Raw genomic sequence first — 19,148 nt, forward strand, 5'->3', positions numbered from 1 at the left:
AATGCGGTAACTCCCAAAATAAAATGGGTGTGAGATAACTCACACGTAGCAGATAACTTTCAGGAAATAGTGCCTATCCAGTTCTCTCCCCCAACTCTCACTTCATCTTAAACTAACATCATCATTATATAATATCCCTTTTTTTTAAAAAAAAACATTAGAAAAAAAAAGGACAACTCTTCTTTTAATCAGCTCCAACTGCCGAGTCACCATTACAACCATTCCTTCTTGGAGCACAGCTCTTTTCTTCCATCTCTTGTCTCCTTAGAGATCACGGTGGACTATGTCTCTGTTGAAACTGAGTAATTGGCAGCTCTTGAGCAAATGCTATAGCTTCCTTTGGAGAATCAAAGAACTTTGGTTGGTAACCATCTTGAAAAACCTTCAAAACAGCTGGATATCTAAAGGTTGCCTTGTAACCTTTCTTCCACAACAACTCTTTAGCAGGATTGAATTCCCGTCGTTGGAACATAACTTCTTGACTCAAATCCGCATAGAAGAAAACTCGATTATTTTGAATCATCAAGGGTGATTTTCTCTGTTGTGCATTTCTAATAGCCACTTGTAAAATTATTTCTCTGTTATAATAATTCAAGCAACAAACCAAAACAGGTCTTGGACTTTGACCTGAAATAGGTCTTCTACGCAAGGCTCTGTGAGCACGTTCCAGTATTATACCTTCCAGGAAATGTTCTTGACCCAGCACCTGCGGAATCCATTCAGTAAAAAATTTTCTTGGGTCTGGTCCCTCCATACCTTCCGGCAAATCAATAATCTTTATATTGTTCCGTCTGGATTGGTTTTCCAAATAATCAATCTTTTTCACCATTAGTTTTAGGGTAGTTTTAGGGAAGAGCAAAGAAGGGCCTAAAGTTGAGGTTCTGGATTGGAGAAAAGCAAATTTCGAAGGAATGAGAATGGCTTTGGGGAGTATTGAGTGAGACATGATTTTTTCAGGAAAGGATGTAAATGAAAAATGGAGAATATTCAAAGAAGAAATTTTGAGAGTACAGAGTAGATATGTCCCAGTGAGGATCAAAGGAAAGGTTGGAAGTCATAGGGAGCCTTGGTTTTCGAGGAATATTAGAAATTTGGTTAGGAGAAAGAGGGAGGTGTACAAGAGGTATAAACACAGCAGGGTGATGAGAAATTGAAAGAGGACTACAAGGAGTGTAGAAAAAATCTTAAGAAAGAAATTAGAAAGGCCAAAAAGAGGCTTTGGCAGACAGAGTAAGAATAAATCCAAAGGGTTTCTATAGGTACATTAAAAGTTAAAGATTAGTGAGGGATAAAATTGGACCCCTTGTAGATAGGGAGGGTAGGCTATGTGAAATTTTAAATGATTTCTTTTCCTTGGTATTCACTAGGGAAAAAAATATTGTACCAGTTGAAGTAAAGAAAAATAGTGGGGAGGTCATGAATCATATAAGGATAACTGAGGAGGTAGTGTGGGCAGTGTTAAAAAAGATAAAGGTGGACAAATCTCCGGGTCCGGACAATGTGTTCCCAAGGACACTCAGGGAGACTAGTGTACAGACAGTGGGGCCATTAACATAGATATTTAGGATGTCACTGGTCACGGGGGTAGTGCCAGAGGATTGGAGGGTGGCTCATGTTGTTCTGCTGTTTAAGAAAAGGTCCAAATGTAAGCCTGGAAATTATAGACCTGTGAGTCTGACATCTGTGGTGGGTAAGTTGATGGAAAGTGTTCTGAGGGAAGGCATTTACAAATATTTGGAAGAACAGGGATTTGATAGGTAGTAGTCAGCATGGTTTTGTCAGGGGTAGGTCATGCTTAACAAACCTTATAGAGTTTTTCGAGGGGGTTACAAAAAAGATTGATGAAGGGAAGGCTGTGGATGTTGTCTATTTAGACTTTAGTAAAGCTTTTGACAAAGTTCCCCACAGGAGGTTAGGAAAAAGGTGGAGGCATTAGGTTTAAATAAGGAGGTAGTGAAATGGATTCAGCAATGGTTGGATGGGAGGTGTTAGAGAGTAGTGGTAGAAAATTGTTTGTCAAATTGGAGGCCAGTGACTAGTGGAGTTCCTCAGGGATCGGTCCTGCCTGGGTCCACTATTGTTTGTTATATATATTAGCAATCTGGAAGAAGGGGTGGTGAATTGGATAAGTAAGTTTGCAGATGATACAAAGATTGGTGGTATTGTGGAAAATGAGGAAGATATTACCGTAGCTTAAAAAGAGATATAGGAAAGCTAGAGGAGTGGGCTGAGAAATGGTAGACAATTGAGGAGTGCAGAGCAACAAAGGGATTTAGGAGTTATGGTAAATAGTACCCTCAAAGTTGATACTCAGGTTGATAGAGTGGTGAAGAAGGCATTTGGAATGTTGGCCTTCATAAATCGGAGTATTGAATTCAAGAGTTGGGATGTTATGATGAAATTGTACAAAGCATTGGTGAGACCAAGTTTGGAATACTGTGTGCAGTTTTGGTCACCGAATTATAGGAAGGATATAAACAAAATAGAGAGAGTGCAGAGAAGGTTCACGAGAATGTTGACAGGATGTCAGGGTTTGAGTTACAGAGAAAGGTTGAGCAGCCTGGGGCTTTTTTCTCTTGAGCGTAGAAGATTGAGGGGGGATTTGATGGAGGTGTTCAAGATTTTAAAAGGACAGAGAGAGTCAATGTGGATAGGCTTTTTCAATTAAGAGTGGGGGATATTCAAACCAGAGGCCATGGTTTGAGATTGCAGGGGGGAAATTATAAGGGGAACATGAGGGGAAATTTCTACACGCAAAGGGTGGTTGGAATGTGGAATAAGCTTCCGGCAGAGATGGTTGAAGCAAGGACATTATTTACATTTAAGGAAAAACTGGATAATTACATGGAGGGGAGAGGATTGGAGGGGTATGGACCAGGTGGTGGTCAGTGGGACTAGGAGGGTGGGGATTTGTTACGGCATGGACTAGTAGGGCCAAACTGGCCTGTTCTGTGCTGTATATGGTTATATGAATATGTCTTGTGTCTAAAAGAATAAAAATAGACCCTGTCACTTGGATGAATTTTGCTCGAATTATTGACAAGTCTCATCTCTTCATTAAATCTGTTAAAATCTTATCTTCTTTATTTTTTGTAATTGCTCCATCTGATCTATCTAGTTTCTGATCAAAATTAAAAGTAAAATCATCTACTATTATTTTTCCCTTTGCACCTGATAATTGTAGAAATATATCTTGCATGAATTTCCCATCATCCACATTTGGTGCATATACATTCATTAATGTCCAATATTCTGAATAAATTTGACAAATAATCATTTCATATCTCCCCACTTTATCCAATATTTTAAATTTTTATGTATTAATTTTTTTATTTGCTTTAGCTACAGAAGGTGATAAGAAAGGATAATGAGGTTAAAGGTTTTCAGGTAGGTGATAAAGAACATAAAATTAGTTTATATGTGGATGATGTTATACTATATGTAACAATCATTGAAGAAAATAACTGTAGGGTTAGCAGAATATGGTCAGGTTTCAGGTGATAAAGTAAATGTGGATAAGAGCGAAATAATGCCTATGGATGACCGAAATTGCATACAAATTAAACAAAAGAGAAGTGCCCCCACACTGGCCCCTGTGGAACATCACTGGTAACAGGCAACCAACCGGAACAGGGTCCCTTTATTCCCCCTCTCTATTTCCTGCCTATTAATGTGAGTGTCCTTCCTGTAATTCCATAAGCTCTCATCTTGTTAATCAGCCTTGTATGCGGCACCTTGTCGAAGGCATTTTGAAAGTCCAAGTACACATCCACTGCTTCTCCAGTTTGTTGCCTCCTTTCATAATTCATCTTTTCCTAATCACCTTCTTAGTTGCCTTCTCCAAATTTTTAAGTTTCCCACTCCTCCATCTTCTCCTTCCTTGTCCCCTCTCTCTTTTGCTTTTATTTTGGCTTTAACTTCCCTCGTCAGCCACAACCATCTCTTTTTTCCATTCCCAAGTTTCTTTCTTTTCAGTATGTGCCCGCTCTTTTGTCATTTCTCACAGAAACTCCAGCCACTGCTGTCCTCCCCGTTAGTGACGTTTCCATTCGACTTTGGCCAGCTCCTCTCTTATGCAACTGTAATTTCCTTTACTCCAGTGAAGTGTCCACACATCGGACTCTAGCCTCTCCTTTTCAAATTTCACAGGCAACCCAATTGTACTGTGATCTCTGCCTCCTATGGGCCCCTTTATCTAATCACCTCTGGTTCATTCCACAGCACCTGATCCAGAGCAGCTGATCCCCTGGTGGGCTCATCAACAAAAAGCTTCCCAGATGCTCTCCCCTGAGGTTTTGAACTGACCTGACTTTCTCAATCTACTTTCATGTTAAAATCCTCCATGGTTATCGAAACCCTGTCCATCTGACGTGCCTGATCTATTTTGTTGTCCACTTCCTGGCTGCTGTTTGGAGCCCTGTGTATAACTGGCGTTAGGGTCCTTTACCATTCCTTAATTCAACCCATAAGGACTCTACCTCTGATTCTATGTCACTTCTTCCAATTATTTGATATTGTTGTTTACCAGCAGAGTCCACGCCACCCCTTCTACTTCCTTGCCTGTCCTTCCAAAGCACCGTGTATCCTTGGATGTTCAACTCCTATCCTTGAGCCACAGCTCAGTAATGGCCACAGAATTGTACCCTCCAATCTATAAGTGAACTGCATGTTCATCCACCTTGTTTCTCATGCTGCATGGTAAAGGATCACTGGAGTCTCCCACCCACCACGTCGACGTGATCTACTGGGAATGAGGTCTGAAGAGGGTGGGCAAAATCATTGAGGACCCCCTCCCACCCTGCACACAGTATCCTTCAGCTGCTCCCGTCAGGAGGATCAGAGACAGAACCACCAGGCTGAGGAACAGCTTCTTCCCACGGGCAGTGAGAATGCTGAATGACCAAAGGAACTGATCACACTAACTGTCTGAAACTCTTCTATGTACAAACCAATATTTACTTATTTATCTTTGCATATGAATACTTGTCCTGCATGTGAATGTTAGTTATGTCTGGTTGTGTGTCTGCATGTTTTGCACTGAAGACTGGAGAACACTGTTGGGTTGTACTTGTGCAATCAGATGACAATAAACTTGACTTGACCTGACTTAACTTAGTTAATGTGGAGATAAGCTGCCAACTTTATGTTTATGCAAGTAGGCTCTTTCCACTGTGGTTAGTTGAGATAAAAAACTAGAGGACATGGTTTAAGAGGGAAAGTTTATGGGATTCTGCATCTCTATTGTGAAGAAATCCCCATAATATTGTTGGGAAATAAATATCAGGATTTAAGAATATCATGATTTAAGAATATAATGTCCATCTTGGGATTGGGGGTGAGATGCAGAGGTGGTATCTCCCTATGCATTTGCTGCCCTTGAGGAAAGGAAACAGGGGGATGCAGACTGTGGGGGGTGGAAACTGGAGAAGCCATCTGGTTGGAGGGTGTGCAGTCGCAAGATGAGGGGTTGTTCCTCTAATTTGCAGGTGGTCTCAGTCTCATAGAGCGTGAGACCATGGACGCACACCTGCAAGGGAATGGGACCTATACAACTACCTTAATGGGTTAAGATCTCTGGCATTTTTAATAGGAATTCTCCAAAACCTCACCATTTAGTTCCCTGAGGTCTCTCATCTCTCAGAAACTCTTGTTAAGGCCTGCATATAGATGACCTTGTTAATCTTTAAGGGAGAAAAACATGAAAGTCTGCACACACTGTGATTGTAACAAAAATGCAGGAACGCTGGAGGACTTTATGTCATTTAAGAGAAGGTTGGATGTGCTGTGAGACCTGCTGAGTTCCTCCAGCATTTATAAGCTTTAAGGGACCCTATTATTCTATAAATTGGGTGGCACAGTTGGTGTAGTGAGTTAACACAATATGTTCGAAGCCCGCGCTGTCTGTAAGGAGTTTTTATGCTCTCCCTGTGTCTGCGTGGGGTTTCCCCAGGGGACTCTGGTTTCCTCCCACTGCTCAAAACGTACTGGGGTTGTAGGTTAAATGGGTGTATTTTGGACGCATGGACCTGTGGGCTGAAATGGCCTGTTACTGTGCTGCATGTCTAAATTTAAATATAAATTTAAACCCTGGGCCTCCACAACTGGATGTAATTGGGCAGCTTGTGGTGGGATGGGGGGGGGGTTGGTGGGGTGCAGCAGGTTAATTGGGTGACACGGGCTCGATGGCTGAAATGGCCCGTCATCGTGCTGTAGGCCTAAATTTAAAATGAGCTCGTACTTGGCCGTGCCTTCCCCTTTAATGCAGCTTCCCAGCGAGGTGCTTCTGTAATTCACTTAGATCTTGGAGTCACTGAGTCACATGGGGGTACAGGACCTTCAGCCCAACATCAATTCTGGCCAAGGTGGCATTCTGGGAACATCCCATTTGCCTGCATTGACTCAGGTTTGTTAGAAACAGAATTTACCTTTAAAGAAATAGCTCGAGACAAAAATTGAGAACAAAGAACATTTATTTTGCAACAATGCAAAGTTGGGTGCTTCCCCTTACCCTGGGAATACACACATACACTGGGGCTCACCCAACTTTTATACAGTTGATTTCAGTATAGGAATACCCTCCCCCTTACATACTTCTGCCCCCTGGATGGGTTTGGCATAGGCAATCCTTCCTGCCTACATGCAGTTTCAGTACACTTGGAGGACCAGGGGGTATCCTGTTGGTGTCCCTTCATATTATTGTCCTTATTCACACCTTCCTGATTCTCGGGGCTACAGTCTCTTGGTATGCAGAGTTGACTCATCCTGTCTAGGGTTGGCTAATTTAATATGTATAAATCTGTGTAAGGTTAGCTAATTAGATATGTAGGACTTGGTACTTCTAACTAGGGCTAGGAGACCCTTATCTGATCCAGACTACCTCAACTTCCTACATTCTATTGTACCTTACCATTCCTTATCTTAGTCTTATGGTGGCTCTTGTCACAAAGAAGATTCTTATGTTAATCGTGCTGACTCTGCTTTCCTGCATCCTAATCCCCAAGCTCATCCTGTTTGTACTGGTTACAGCCATTAACTGATGAATTTTAGTTTCTTCCATGTTCATAATTTTAGATTAATTTTCCCATCTCTCACAGGTTGAACTGAAGCTCATTCACTAAATGAATCTTTCACTTCCGGAGGTGTCTGTAAGGAGTTTGTAAATTCTCCCCCGGTTTCTTCCAGGTGCTCTAGTTTCCTCTCACCTTCCAAAATCGTATGGGGTTAATAGGTTGATTGGGTGGCAGGGCCAGAAGTGCCTGTTACTGTGAGAGATGAGTAAACTTGACATAAAAATATGAAAGATGGGGAAACTAGTACAGACACATGGAGTGATGGATTAAACCAGTATGAACAGGCTAAGCATGGAAATTAGGATGCAGGAAGCAGAGTCAGCCTATGTAAGATAAGAACCTTCTAGTCCTTTCGACAGGATCAGTGAGCCCACGGTGGTATGAATAAGATAAGGAGAGGTAAGGAATAATAGAATGTAGGAAGTTGAGATAGTCTGGATGAGATAAGGGTCTCCTAGCCCTAGACAGAAGTACCAAGTTCTACATATATAATTAGTAAGCCTTACACAGATTTATCAAGTTATGCATATTTAATTAGTAAACCCTAGACAGGATTAGCGAACTCTGCATATGAAGGGACTGTAGCTCTGAGAGGTGGAAAGGTGTGAATGGGGACAAGGGCAAGGTTGTGAATAAGGACAATGGGGATAATGACATGATAAAACACCGACAGGATACCCCCTGGTCCTCCAAGTCCACTGAAACTGCACGTAGGCAGGAAGGATTGCCTATGCCAAACCCATCCAGGGGGCAGAAGAATGTAAGGGGGAGGGTATTCTGATACTGAAATTCACTGTATAAAAGTTGGGTGAGCCCCAGTGTATGTGTGTATTCCCAGGGTAAGGGGAAGCACCCAACTTTGCATTGTTATAATAAATGTTCTTTGTTCTCAATTTTTGTCTTGAGCAATTTCTGTTAAGGTATTTCTATTTCTAGTGTGTACTATGCTGTATGTCTAAATTTAAATTTAAAAATTCTTCGTCATGGGGTGCTCAGCTGGAAGCATCTGAATGTTTATGGCTGCAGCGGGACACAAGAACAAGCAGAATCTCTGCTTTAGTGTTCACCTCTCAACGGGGAGGTTAGTTTTAATAAACCATCCGTATTCGTTCAGTTCCAAACATAGCTTCATGAAAGAAAAGCCAATCATTTTAGTTGGCTGTTTTTTTTTAAAAAAACACACCAGATCTTGAGCAAGGGATTGCTGGAGAAACTCAGCAGGTCAGACAGTGTCTGAAGGTAGAAATGGTCAGTCAACACTCTGGCTCAGAATCTTTTATCAAGTCTTAATAAAAAGTTCAGACATGGTAGTGGGGGTTAGGGTTTTCGTAGCACCTTAACAGAGGTCTGGAAGGCTGGCGGCAAAACTCTGCATGCCAAACTGCATGAGTTTTTCAAGCTTTGTTGGGACCAAGGAAAACTGCCTCAGGATCTTCGTGATGCCACCATCATCACCCTATACAAAAACAAAGGCGAGAAATCAGACTGCTCAAACTACAGGGGAATCACGTTGCTCTCCATTGCAGGCAAAATCTTCGCTAGGATTCTACTAAATAGAATAATACCTAGTGTCGCCGAGAATATTCTCCCAGAATCACAGTGCGGCTTTCGCGCAAACAGAGGAACTACTGACATGGTCTTTGCCTTCAGACAGCTCCAAGAAAAGTGCAGAGAACAAAACAAAGGACTCTACATCACCTTTGTTGACCTCACCAAAGCCTTCGACACCGTGAGCAGGAAAGGGCTTTGGCAAATACTAGAGCGCATCGGATGTCCCCCAAAGTTCCTCAACATGATTATCCAACTGCACGAAAACCAACAAGGTCGGGTCAGATACAGCAATGAGCTCTCTGAACCCTTCTCCATTAACAATGGCGTGAAGCAAGGCTGTGTTCTCGCACCAACCCTCTTTTCAATCTTCTTCAGCATGATGCTGAACCAAGCCATGAAAGACCCCAACAATGAAGACGCTGTTTACATCCGGTACCGCACGGATGGCAGTCTCTTCAATCTGAGGCGCCTGCAAGCTCACACCAAGACACAAGAGAAACTTGTCCGTGAACTACTCTTTGCAGACGATGCCGCTTTAGTTGCCCATTCAGAGCCAGCTCTTCAGCGCTTGACGTCCTGCTTTGCGGAAACTGCCAAAATGTTTGGCCTGGAAGTCAGCCTGAAGAAAACTGAGGTCCTCCATCAGCCAGCTCCCCACCATGACTACCAGCCCCCCCACATCTCCATCGGGCACACAAAACTCAAAACGGTCAACCAGTTTACCTAGCTCGGCTGCACCATTTCATCAGATGCAAGGATCGACAATGAGATAGACAACATACTCGCCAAGGCAAATAGCGCCTTTGGAAGACTACACAAAAGAGTCTGGAAAAACAACCAACTGAAAAACCTCATAAAGATAAGCTTATACAGAGCCATTGTCATACCCACACTCCTGTTCGGCTCCGAATCATGGGTCCTCTACCGGCATCACCTACAGCTCCTAGAACGCTTCCACCAGCGTTGTCTCCGCTCCATCCTCAACATCCATTGGAGCGCTTTCATCCCTAACGTCGAAGTACTCGAGATGGCAGAGGTCGACAGCATCGAGTCCACGCTGCTGAAGATCCAGCTGCGCTGGGTGGGTCACGTCTCCAGAATGGAGGACCATCGCCTTCCCAAGATCGTGTTATATGGTGAGCTCTCCACTGGCCACCGTGACAGAGGTGCACCAAAGAAAAGGTACAAGGACTGCCTAAAGAAATCTCTTGGTGCCTGCCACATTGACCACCGCCAGTGGGCTGATATCGCCTCAAACCGTGCATCTTGGCGCCTCACAGTTTGGCGGGCAGCAACCTCCTTTGAAGAAGACCGCAGAGCCCACCTCACTGACGAAAGGCAAAGGAGGAAAAACCCAACACCCAACCCCAACCAACCAATTTTCCCCTGCAGCCGCTGCAACCGTGTCTGCCTGTCCCGCATCGGACTTGTCAGCCACAAACGAGCCTGCAGCTGACGTGGACTTTTACCCCCTCCATAAATCTTCGTCCGCGAAGCCAAGCCAAAGAAGAACAGCCCCAGCCACCTGATTTTGAATCCCATGTTGTCTGTAGGGGGTTTGTACGTGTCTCCCTGTGTCTGTGTGGGTTTTTCCCTGGGGGGGGCTCCAGTTTCCTCCCACCGTTCAAAATGTACTGGGGGTTGTAGGTTATATGGGTGTAAATTGAGCAGCACGGGCTTATGGGCTGAAAAGGCCTGTCACTGTGCTGTATGTCTAAATTCAGTCAAAAACATTAACTGACCATTTCTACCCATGGGTGCTGTCTGACCTGTTTCACATCATCATCCCCTCAGTACTGGTTAACAAGCAGCTCACTTGGCGTAGTGGTTAGTGCAACGCTGTGACAGTCCCAGTGACTGGGACCAGGGTTCAAATCCCGTGCTGTCTATAAGCTTTCTCTGTGTCTGTGTGGCTTTTCCCCGGGGGCTCTTATTTCCTCCCACCATTCAAAAATGTACCGGGGTTATAGATTAATTGGGTGTAACAGGCTCGTAGGGCCAAATGGTTTGTTACCGTGCTGTAAGTCTAAATTTAAATTTAAATCGGGAGCCTCTGCACCCATCTCTGCCTCTGGGTCTTTGACTTCCTCATCGGAACACCAAGTCTGTACGAATTGGAAACAAACGTCTCCTCCCCACTGATCATTCACACAGGTGCACCTCAAGGATGCATACTTAGACAGGAGAATCGCAGACGGCAACGAGGAAGCGAACAGGAGGGAGATCGATCAGTGAGTTGAGTGGTGCCACACCAACAGCCTTGCGCTCAACACCAGCAAAACTAAGGAACTAACCGTGGAAGAAAAGCTTGTCAGCAGCTATACTTCGTAAGGAATTTGAGGAGATTTTGTTGGTTCCCAAAGACTCTTGCAAGTGTCTATAGGTTGTACCGTGGAGAGCGTTCTGACTGATTGCATCGTTGCCTGATGTGGAGGACAGGAAAAGGTTACAGAGAGCTGTGAACTCAGCCAGCGCCAGCACGGGCTTCACTCCATTAAGAACATCGACACGAGGCGGTCTCAAGAAGGCAGCCTCTATCCTCCAGGACCCCCACCACCCAGGCCATGCCCTCTTCACTCTGCCACCATCGGGCAGGAGGCTGAAGATGAGCACCCAGCGGGCAAAAGGACGGCTTCTTCCCCTCCGCCATCAGATTCCTGAACAGACAATGAACCCTGGACACCACCTCACCTTTTCTCTTCGTTTGCACTAATTTATTTTTTTATAAATGTAATTTATAGCGATATTTGCACCTGTGACGCTGCTGCCAAACAACGAATGTTGCGACTTGTTCACGACAATGAAGTCAGATTCTGATATTGTAATCGAATGATTTTAGATGCTCTCCACCAGATGAATGGAGGGTTGATGAGTGAAGATAGCTTTATTGTGAATGGAATCCATCGGGTCGTCTTGTACTTTTCCAGTGAACCTACCATTGTCTGTGTGGAGATGGAAAATGAGCACAGGACTTCCGTTAAGGATTAAATATCTCCCACCGCACTCTGATGCAGGCTGTGTAATATTTTATTTGCGCCAGGAATAAGAAAGCAAACCCTTGCGAAGATGGCGCAGGAGAATGCAGCTCGAGAATCGGCGTGGAAGAAGGCCAGGGTGCAAGGGTTGTCATGGGGTAAGATCAGAGAACCTTAGAACATTACAGCACAGAAACAGGCCCTTCAGCCCTTCTAGTCTGTGCCGAAGTATTATTCTGCCTTGTCTCACTGACCTGCACCTGGACCATCTCCTTCCATGCCCCTCCCATCCATGTTCCAGTCTTACATGTTAAGATCGAGCCCGCATTCACCACCTCAGCTGGCAGCCCATTCCACAATCCCACCACTCTCTGAGCAAAGAAGCTCCCTCAAGTGTTCTTTCCCCTTTCCCTCTTAAACCATGCCCTCTAGTTTTTTATCTCAACTAACCACAGTGGAAAGAGCCTACTTGCATTTACTCTGTCCATACCCCTCATAATTTTGTAAACCTCTATCAAATCTCCCCTCATTCTTCTACACACCAGTGAATAAAGACCTCCTCTGTTCAACCTGTCCCAGTAACTCAGTTCCTGAAGTCCCAGCAACATCATAGCAAATCTTTGCAGTCTTTCAATTTTATTGTTAGGTGATCAAACTGCACATAATATTCCAAATTTAGCCTCACCAATGTCTTATACAACTGTATCATAACATCCCAACTCCTGTACTCAATACTTTGATTTATAAAGGCCAATATGCCAAGAGGTCTCTTTACGACCCTATCCATCTGTGACGCCACTTTCAGGGAATTATGTATCTGTATTCTCAGATCCCTCTGTTCTATCGCATTTCTCAGTGCCCGACCATTCACCGTGCATGTCCTTTCTTGGTTTATCCTTTCAAAATGCAACTCCTCACACTTGTCTGCATTAAATTCCATCTGCCATTTTCAGCCCATTTTCCCAGCTGGTCCAGATCCCTCTGCAAGCTTCGAAACCCTTCCTCGCTGTCCACAACGCCTCCACTCTTAGTGTCATCTATAAACTTGCTGATCCAATTCACCACATTATCATCCAGATCAATGATATAGATGACCAACAGCAATGGTCCCAGCACCGATCCCTGAGACAACTCACCACTAGTCACAGGCCTCCAGTCTCAGAAGCAATCATCCACTACCACTCTCTGGCTTCTCCTGTCCAGCCAATGTCGAATTTTGTTCACTACTTCACCATGAATACCGAGAGCCTGAACCTTTCTGACTAACATCCCATGTGGGACCTTGTCACAGGCCTCACTGAAGTCCATGTAGACAACCTCCACAGCCTTTCCTTTGTCAACTTTCCTGGTAACCTCCTCGAAAAACTCTAAAGATTGATTAAACACAACCTACCATGCACAAAGCCATGTTGACTATCCCTAATCAATTTCTGGCTATTCAAATAATTGTGTATCCAATCTCTGAGAACACCTTCCAATAATTTACCTACTACTGACATCAGGCTCATCCATCTATAATATTCGAGAACATTTTTAGGCTTTTTAAACAAAGGAACAACACGAGCTACCCTCTAATCCTCTGGCACCTGACCCGTGGTTAAGCACATGTTAAATATATCTGCCAGGGCCCCTGCAATATCTACAGTAGTCTTCCTCAAGGCCTGATGGAATATCTTGTCAGGCACTGGGGATTTATCCATCCTGATTTGCCTTAAGACAGCAAGCACCTCCTCCTCTTTAATCTGTATCAGTTCCCTGATCTCACTGCTTGTTTTCCCTACTTCCCATGGCTCCATGCCAGTTTCCAGAGTAAACAATGATGTAAAAAAACCCATTTAAAATCTCCCCCATCTCTTCTGGCTCTGTACATTACACTGATCACTCTGATCTTCGAGAGGACCAATTTTATCTCCCTATCGTTTTGCTCTTAATTTACCTAGAGAAGCCTTTAGGATTTTCCTTCACTTTGTCTGCCAAAGCACCCTCATGTCTTCTTTTAACCCTCTGATTTCTTTCTTAAGTTTCTATTGTTAATGTTTTATACTCCGCAAGAACCTCATTTGTTCTGTGTTGCTCTACATCTCTCTTCTTCATAAGCAGATCTCCCAATATCCCTGAAAAACCAAGATTCCTTGTGCTCTCTTTAACTTTGCCTTTAATCCTTACAGGAACATTCATTCTCAAACTTTCACCTTTGAAGTCCTTCCACTTACCGAACACATCTTTGAAAGAAGACAACCTGTCCCAATTCACATTCTCCAGATGCTTTCTCATTTCCTCAAAATTGGCCTTTTACCAATTTAGAATCTTAACCTGAGGCCCACACCTATCCTTCTCCATAATTAACTTGAAACAAATGGCATTATGATCGCCGGACCCAAGTCATTCCCCAACACATACATCTGTCACCTTTCCTGTCTAGTTCCCTAAGAGCCACTTTTGCACTCTTTCTTGTTGGTACCTCAATGTGTTAATTTAGAAAACTTTCCTGAACACATTTGACAAACTCTAACAAATCCAGCCAATATAAAGTCATCTACTATCACAATTTTATGTTTCCTGCAGCTGTCTACTGTCCCTCTGCAGATTTACTCCTCCAATTCTCATTGCCTATTTGGCAGTCTATAGAACAACCCCATGAGTGTGGTCATACCTTTCCCATTCCACAGCTCCACCCACATAGCCTCATTAGGCGAGCCCTCTGGTCTGTCCTGCCTGAGCACAGCCATGATATTTTCCCTGATGAGCAATCCCACTCCCCCCCTTGCATCCCTCCCGCTCTATTACATTCGAACCACTGGACCCCATGCCAGTCGTGCCCCTCCTGCACCAAGTTTCACTAATAGACACAATATCATAATTCCATGTGCTAATCCTCACTCTAAGCTTGCCTGTCTTTCCTACAATACGCCTTGCATTGAAAAAAAAATGTGTTCCGTTAATAGTTGAACCATGGTTGTATTATTGAAAGGCCCATTTCAACTATTAATTCTTCTTCGTTAAGTGTCCATTGAAGACAGGCTGCTCAATCCCACTTGTCCTTCATGGTGAGACCAGCTGGTGAGCACTTTTCCACGTTAAGCAGTGAGTTGCAACATTTGAACTTGATGCCTGTGACAGATGGCAACGCGTATCAGTCCACAGGTCGTGGAATATGGAGATTGTGCCGTTTAACTGCACTCGTTGCTTTTGCACCTGGGCCGAGAGGGTTTGAGAATTTAGGCAACCTTGGTGGGTGAGGTGAAGGTGCTGAACATTTCCACATGCAGATGGAATACTGCTCCACATTGGATAAGTCAACTTTCCTGGACATTCGCAGCTTCTCAGAACAATCCTGTCCCGCTCCAGAGTTGTGTCTTGGAGTGGTGAAAGACTTTGGGAACCAGAGGCGTCTTGCTGTTTATCCATCTCAGGCCAGTGGTAGAACTTCAGCATGTTTGTAGATGATCATTCAGTTCTGCTGTCTGGTGGACATCGGTGCTGGTGAAGCCACTGAACATGGGGCATGGTGCGTGCACTCTTTATAGCCCAACAAGCCTAAAGTTTGTCTAGATTTTCCTGTATTTGCTCATAAATTGCTGAATTTATTGTTAGAAGTGTCTAGAGTAAATCCCTGTGCACATCTCCTTCAGTTCTATCTCTCTCTTCCCTTTGCCCTCTGTTTCCTTTCATGGAGTCAAAATCACTCCTCACCTCTCTTCTTATCACATCCAACTAACACCTTTTGGCTGTCGGTCTGGACTCCTCCCCCCTCCCATTCTTCCCCCTTTCTCTCCCAGTTTTTATTCTGACATCTCCTTGTTCTTGTACCTTGAGGAAGGGTTCAGGCCTGAAATGTCGATGATATATCTTTACCTCCTGCCAGACTGGCTGAGTCCCTCCTTCATTTCTGTTTATTTTTACTACAATCACAGTGTCTAGACTTTTGCACTTCACTTGGGTCATTAGCCCAGCTGCTGAAATGTTCGGCCTCTTTACCCAAGCTTTTCCCAGACCCATCTCCAGCTGTCAGAGAGTTTCCTGACAGTGGCTAGAGGGGTTGACCTGAGGGTTACCCAACCAGTGAAGCAGACATCTGGTGGTGGTTTGACCTGGCCCAGTCTGAGTGCGATGACTAAGATGGGAAGCATCGCTTGGGAGGAGACTGGAGAAGTTGGGGGGGGGGTGGGGTGAGGGAGAGAGAAGATGGTAGTGAGTGGGAGGGGTGGTAGCTGATAAGTGGGAGGAAAAGGCAGGGGGAACCAGATCCGCCTGGTAATTGGGGGAAGGGAGGAGGCACAGGAAGCCGAACAGGGGCAGAAGACCCTGGGTGCACTGGTGGAAGTGGAGACAGGACAATTCAACGTTCATGCTAGTGGGAGGCAGCCTATACAACAGAAGGAGTTGTTTCCTCTCTGTGCCAGTGGAGAAGGTCCAGATCAGACAGCTCAGTGTGGGATGGGAAACGGCGCACAACTGGAAACCTCTGGGAGAAATTCTGAATCTGAGCAGATTTTGTTTTGCCCTGATCCATCCGTGGGCCATGAGTGGGTTCAAAGACAGCAGGTGGCCAAGGTTTTGGCTCAGGAAGTTAGCTGCAAGCCAGGAAGGGTTGGTGCTGGGCACACCAACTCTGAGCTGGGGTCCCTGGGTTCAAGCCTCATTGGGCAATGAGAATGGGCAGAGAGCAGAGAGTGGGCAGAGGGAGGGCATAGGAAGGGCAGTGGACAGAGGGTGGACAGAGTCAGGGCACTGGGCAGACAGAGGGAGGGCAGTGGGCAGAGGGTGAACAGGGAGGGCAGGGTAGAGGGAGGGTAGAGGGAGGGCAGTGCGTAGAGGGGAGGGCAGTGGGAAGAGGGAGGGTAGAGGATAGAGAGAGGGTAGAGGGAGGGCAGAGGGTAGAGGGAGGGCAGAGGGTAGAGGGAGGGCAGAGGGTGGGAAGAGGGAGGGTAGAGGGAGCACAGTGGAGGGTGGTGAGTAGAGGGAGAGCAGTGGGAAGAGGGAGGGTAGAGTGAGGGTGGTGGCTAGAGAGAGGGTAGAGTGAGGGTGGTGGGTAGAGGGAGGGTAGTGGGCAGAGGGAAGGTACTGGGTAGAGGAGGGTAGAAGGTAGAGGTAGTGGGTAGAGGGAGGACAGGGGGTAGGAGGACAGAGGGTAGACGGCAGGCAATGAAGAGAGGCAGGTCGGAGGGCAACATGGATGGGCAGAGTGAGCGGTAGATGAGAAAAGAGTGGGCAAAGGTTAGGCAGCGGGCAGGTTGGGCAGAGGGTAGGAAGAGGTTAGAAGGTGGGCAGGAGTGGGTAGAGGGTGAGCAATGAGATTCAGCAGAGTTAGGCAGAGGGCAGGGAATGGGGGTGGGGGTTGTTGCACAACTGATCCCTTTACTGTTCTCAGTTTGCTAAATGAAAAACTGGCTGCTGCCCTTTGGCTGTACTTCAGGTAAACAGGGTCGACTCTGATATGAGTTAAAAGGTGTAATATATAGAATCATAGATCTTTACAGCACAGAAACAGGCTCCTTCGGCCCTTCTAGTCTGTGCCAAATCATTTTTTTCTGTCTAGTCCCACTGACATGCACCCAGTCCTTATCCCTCCACGCCCCTCCCATCCATGTACCTTTCCAAATTCTTCTTAAATGTTAAAATTGAGCCTACTTCAGCTGGAAGCTCGTCCCACTCTCCCACCACTCTGTGTGTTCCCTCTCATGTTTTCCCTAAACCTTTCCCCTTTCACCTTTAACCCATGTCCTCTGATTTGTATCTCACCTACCCTCAGTGGAGAAAGCCTACCTACATTTACTCTATCTATCCCCCTCATAATTTTAAACACCTGTATCAAATCTCCCTTCATTCTTCTACACTCCAGGGAATTCAGTCCTTACTTGTTTAACCTTTCCCTGTAACTCAGTTCCTGAAGTCTGGGCAACATCCCAGTAAATCTCTGCATTCCCTATAAATGATGCTTCACCGATTTCTCTGAAAATCTCATCGCTCACCTGGCTCCGCATGGATGGCCATCAGCTCTGCCTCAGACATACTGCCGCCAGCCTTGTGATCTCTGAGCAAACCTGTACACAAACGTTGATAAGAGGAGAACCATGCTCCTGGGTAACTGGCGTCCAGCACCAGTCCTCGCACAGGGCACAGGGCGGAATGCAATGCGGTGGGACTTTTATGGCTGAGGTTGGCAGAGACAGCTCCAAGCCTTGCAACATGCCACTGACGATTTCTTTGTCAACTTTCCACATTCTTGTTTAAGCTTTCATATGCAAAGTCCAAACACTGATCTGGGGATTGTTGAGGCTTTAACTGCCCGTACATATTACCGAGGTTAATGGTGTGAGGTGAGGTTTCAACTCGACAAGGATGTTTTGTGCCAGCTTCGGCTGTGCACATCCAATGGAAAACCGTTTGACCTCTTGCTTTAGTCCAGTTCTTTGATACCAGACTTGCTCCGTGTGACCATTTTTGATGCTTAGCCAAATCACTCTGGATCCGTTGTGTCAAGAAGATCAGATGCAGCATGGGGGCAATGGAGCTGTGGCAGGGCTAAGTCACTGACTGACACCTGTTTTGCTGCTATGCTGCCTGTATCATTTTTAGACAATTCCATAGCACCAGAAAGACCAATCAGCCCAGCTCTTTGGAAAAGTGTCCAAATCCGTCCCATTCCCTGCTCTTTCCCCAGGGTCCTCCATGTGTGTTCCTGTCACAGGTTTTTGGGACAGTTACTCCACAGGAGATGCCGTCTCCTGAGCGGGGAACAAAGCTGGTCGAGAGTTGGTGTGGTTCACATTGTGCAGTGAGGTGCCCCGTGACCCGCAGGTGGAGATTCTTGGAACGTGTGTCCCTCTCTTCAAAGTACAGACTTTTTTCCGTTGATCCCTTCACCACGGTTTGGGTGTATATGCGCCAGGCTTCGAGAAGAGTGGACGATGGAGGAGCAGGGGCCTTCCAGCCTTGGCACCAACTTGAAAGTTTGGATGAGTGTTTCTTTCCACTTCTGAGGTGACGTTCACCAAGGAACGGCGTTCTGCAGCTGTCACACAACTCCTCGCGTCCGGACAGGCGAGAGAGCGTGACGTGCAGCGAGAGTGCAGAGGACATCTCGAGTTGATTGGCTATTGCTTCTCTTTCTCTGAGTTGGAAACGATAGGAAGTTGCGGCAAAAAAATATTCAGATTTTAAAAGGCTTTTCTTTTTTTTAAGTAAAGAAACAGCTCCTCCAGCAGCATGGGAAGATCCTCACTGTCAACAAAAGTTCACTGAGAGGAAACACAAGGATGTCGTGCCTTCAGATCTAGTCAGGGAACATTGCCCAGTCAGTCAGCAGTTTGAAGAGTTCATCCTTGTGAACGTGCACGACGCCTATCAGATTGTCCCATCCACCTGAAGTGATAGAAAACTCAGCGTTAGTGATATTCTGAACCTCTCACAAAAAAAAATGACTGATTTCAAAATGTCAATTAAATTTCCTTTTTTGAATTATGGGAGATGAGGGATTTAATACAAAACGGCCATAAACTAGGTCCTAACTTTCCAGTGGAAAATTTAATTCATGATTCACTCGCAGATT

The 19,148-nt window shown here is 45.3% G+C and overlaps 1 protein-coding gene across 3 annotated transcripts in view; it reads right to left on the reverse strand.

Annotated features, from left to right (window-relative positions):
* Window positions 1-754: 754 nt before the first annotated feature.
* Window positions 755-19,148, reverse strand: part of rimbp2b (RIMS binding protein 2b) — a 179,609-nt gene continuing 161,215 nt past the window's right edge. The window contains exons 22-23 of one of the 3 annotated variants that reach the window (XR_011356321.1): window positions 17,569-18,961; window positions 755-881 (exon numbers count right to left, since the gene is read on the reverse strand). Coding sequence is in view for 1 of the 3 variants with exons in the window: in XM_069933561.1 (XP_069789662.1) it covers window positions 18,944-18,961 (18 nt within the window). In the remaining 2 variants the exon portion in view is untranslated. Of the gene's footprint in view, window positions 882-8,142; window positions 8,527-9,920; window positions 18,962-19,148 lie in introns of those variants that run through there. The other 2 variants (XR_011356320.1, XM_069933561.1) reach the window with 2 other exon arrangements.

This window comes from Narcine bancroftii, chromosome 4 (assembly GCF_036971445.1).
Source record: "Narcine bancroftii isolate sNarBan1 chromosome 4, sNarBan1.hap1, whole genome shotgun sequence".
Lineage (NCBI taxonomy): Eukaryota > Metazoa > Chordata > Chondrichthyes > Torpediniformes > Narcinidae > Narcine > Narcine bancroftii.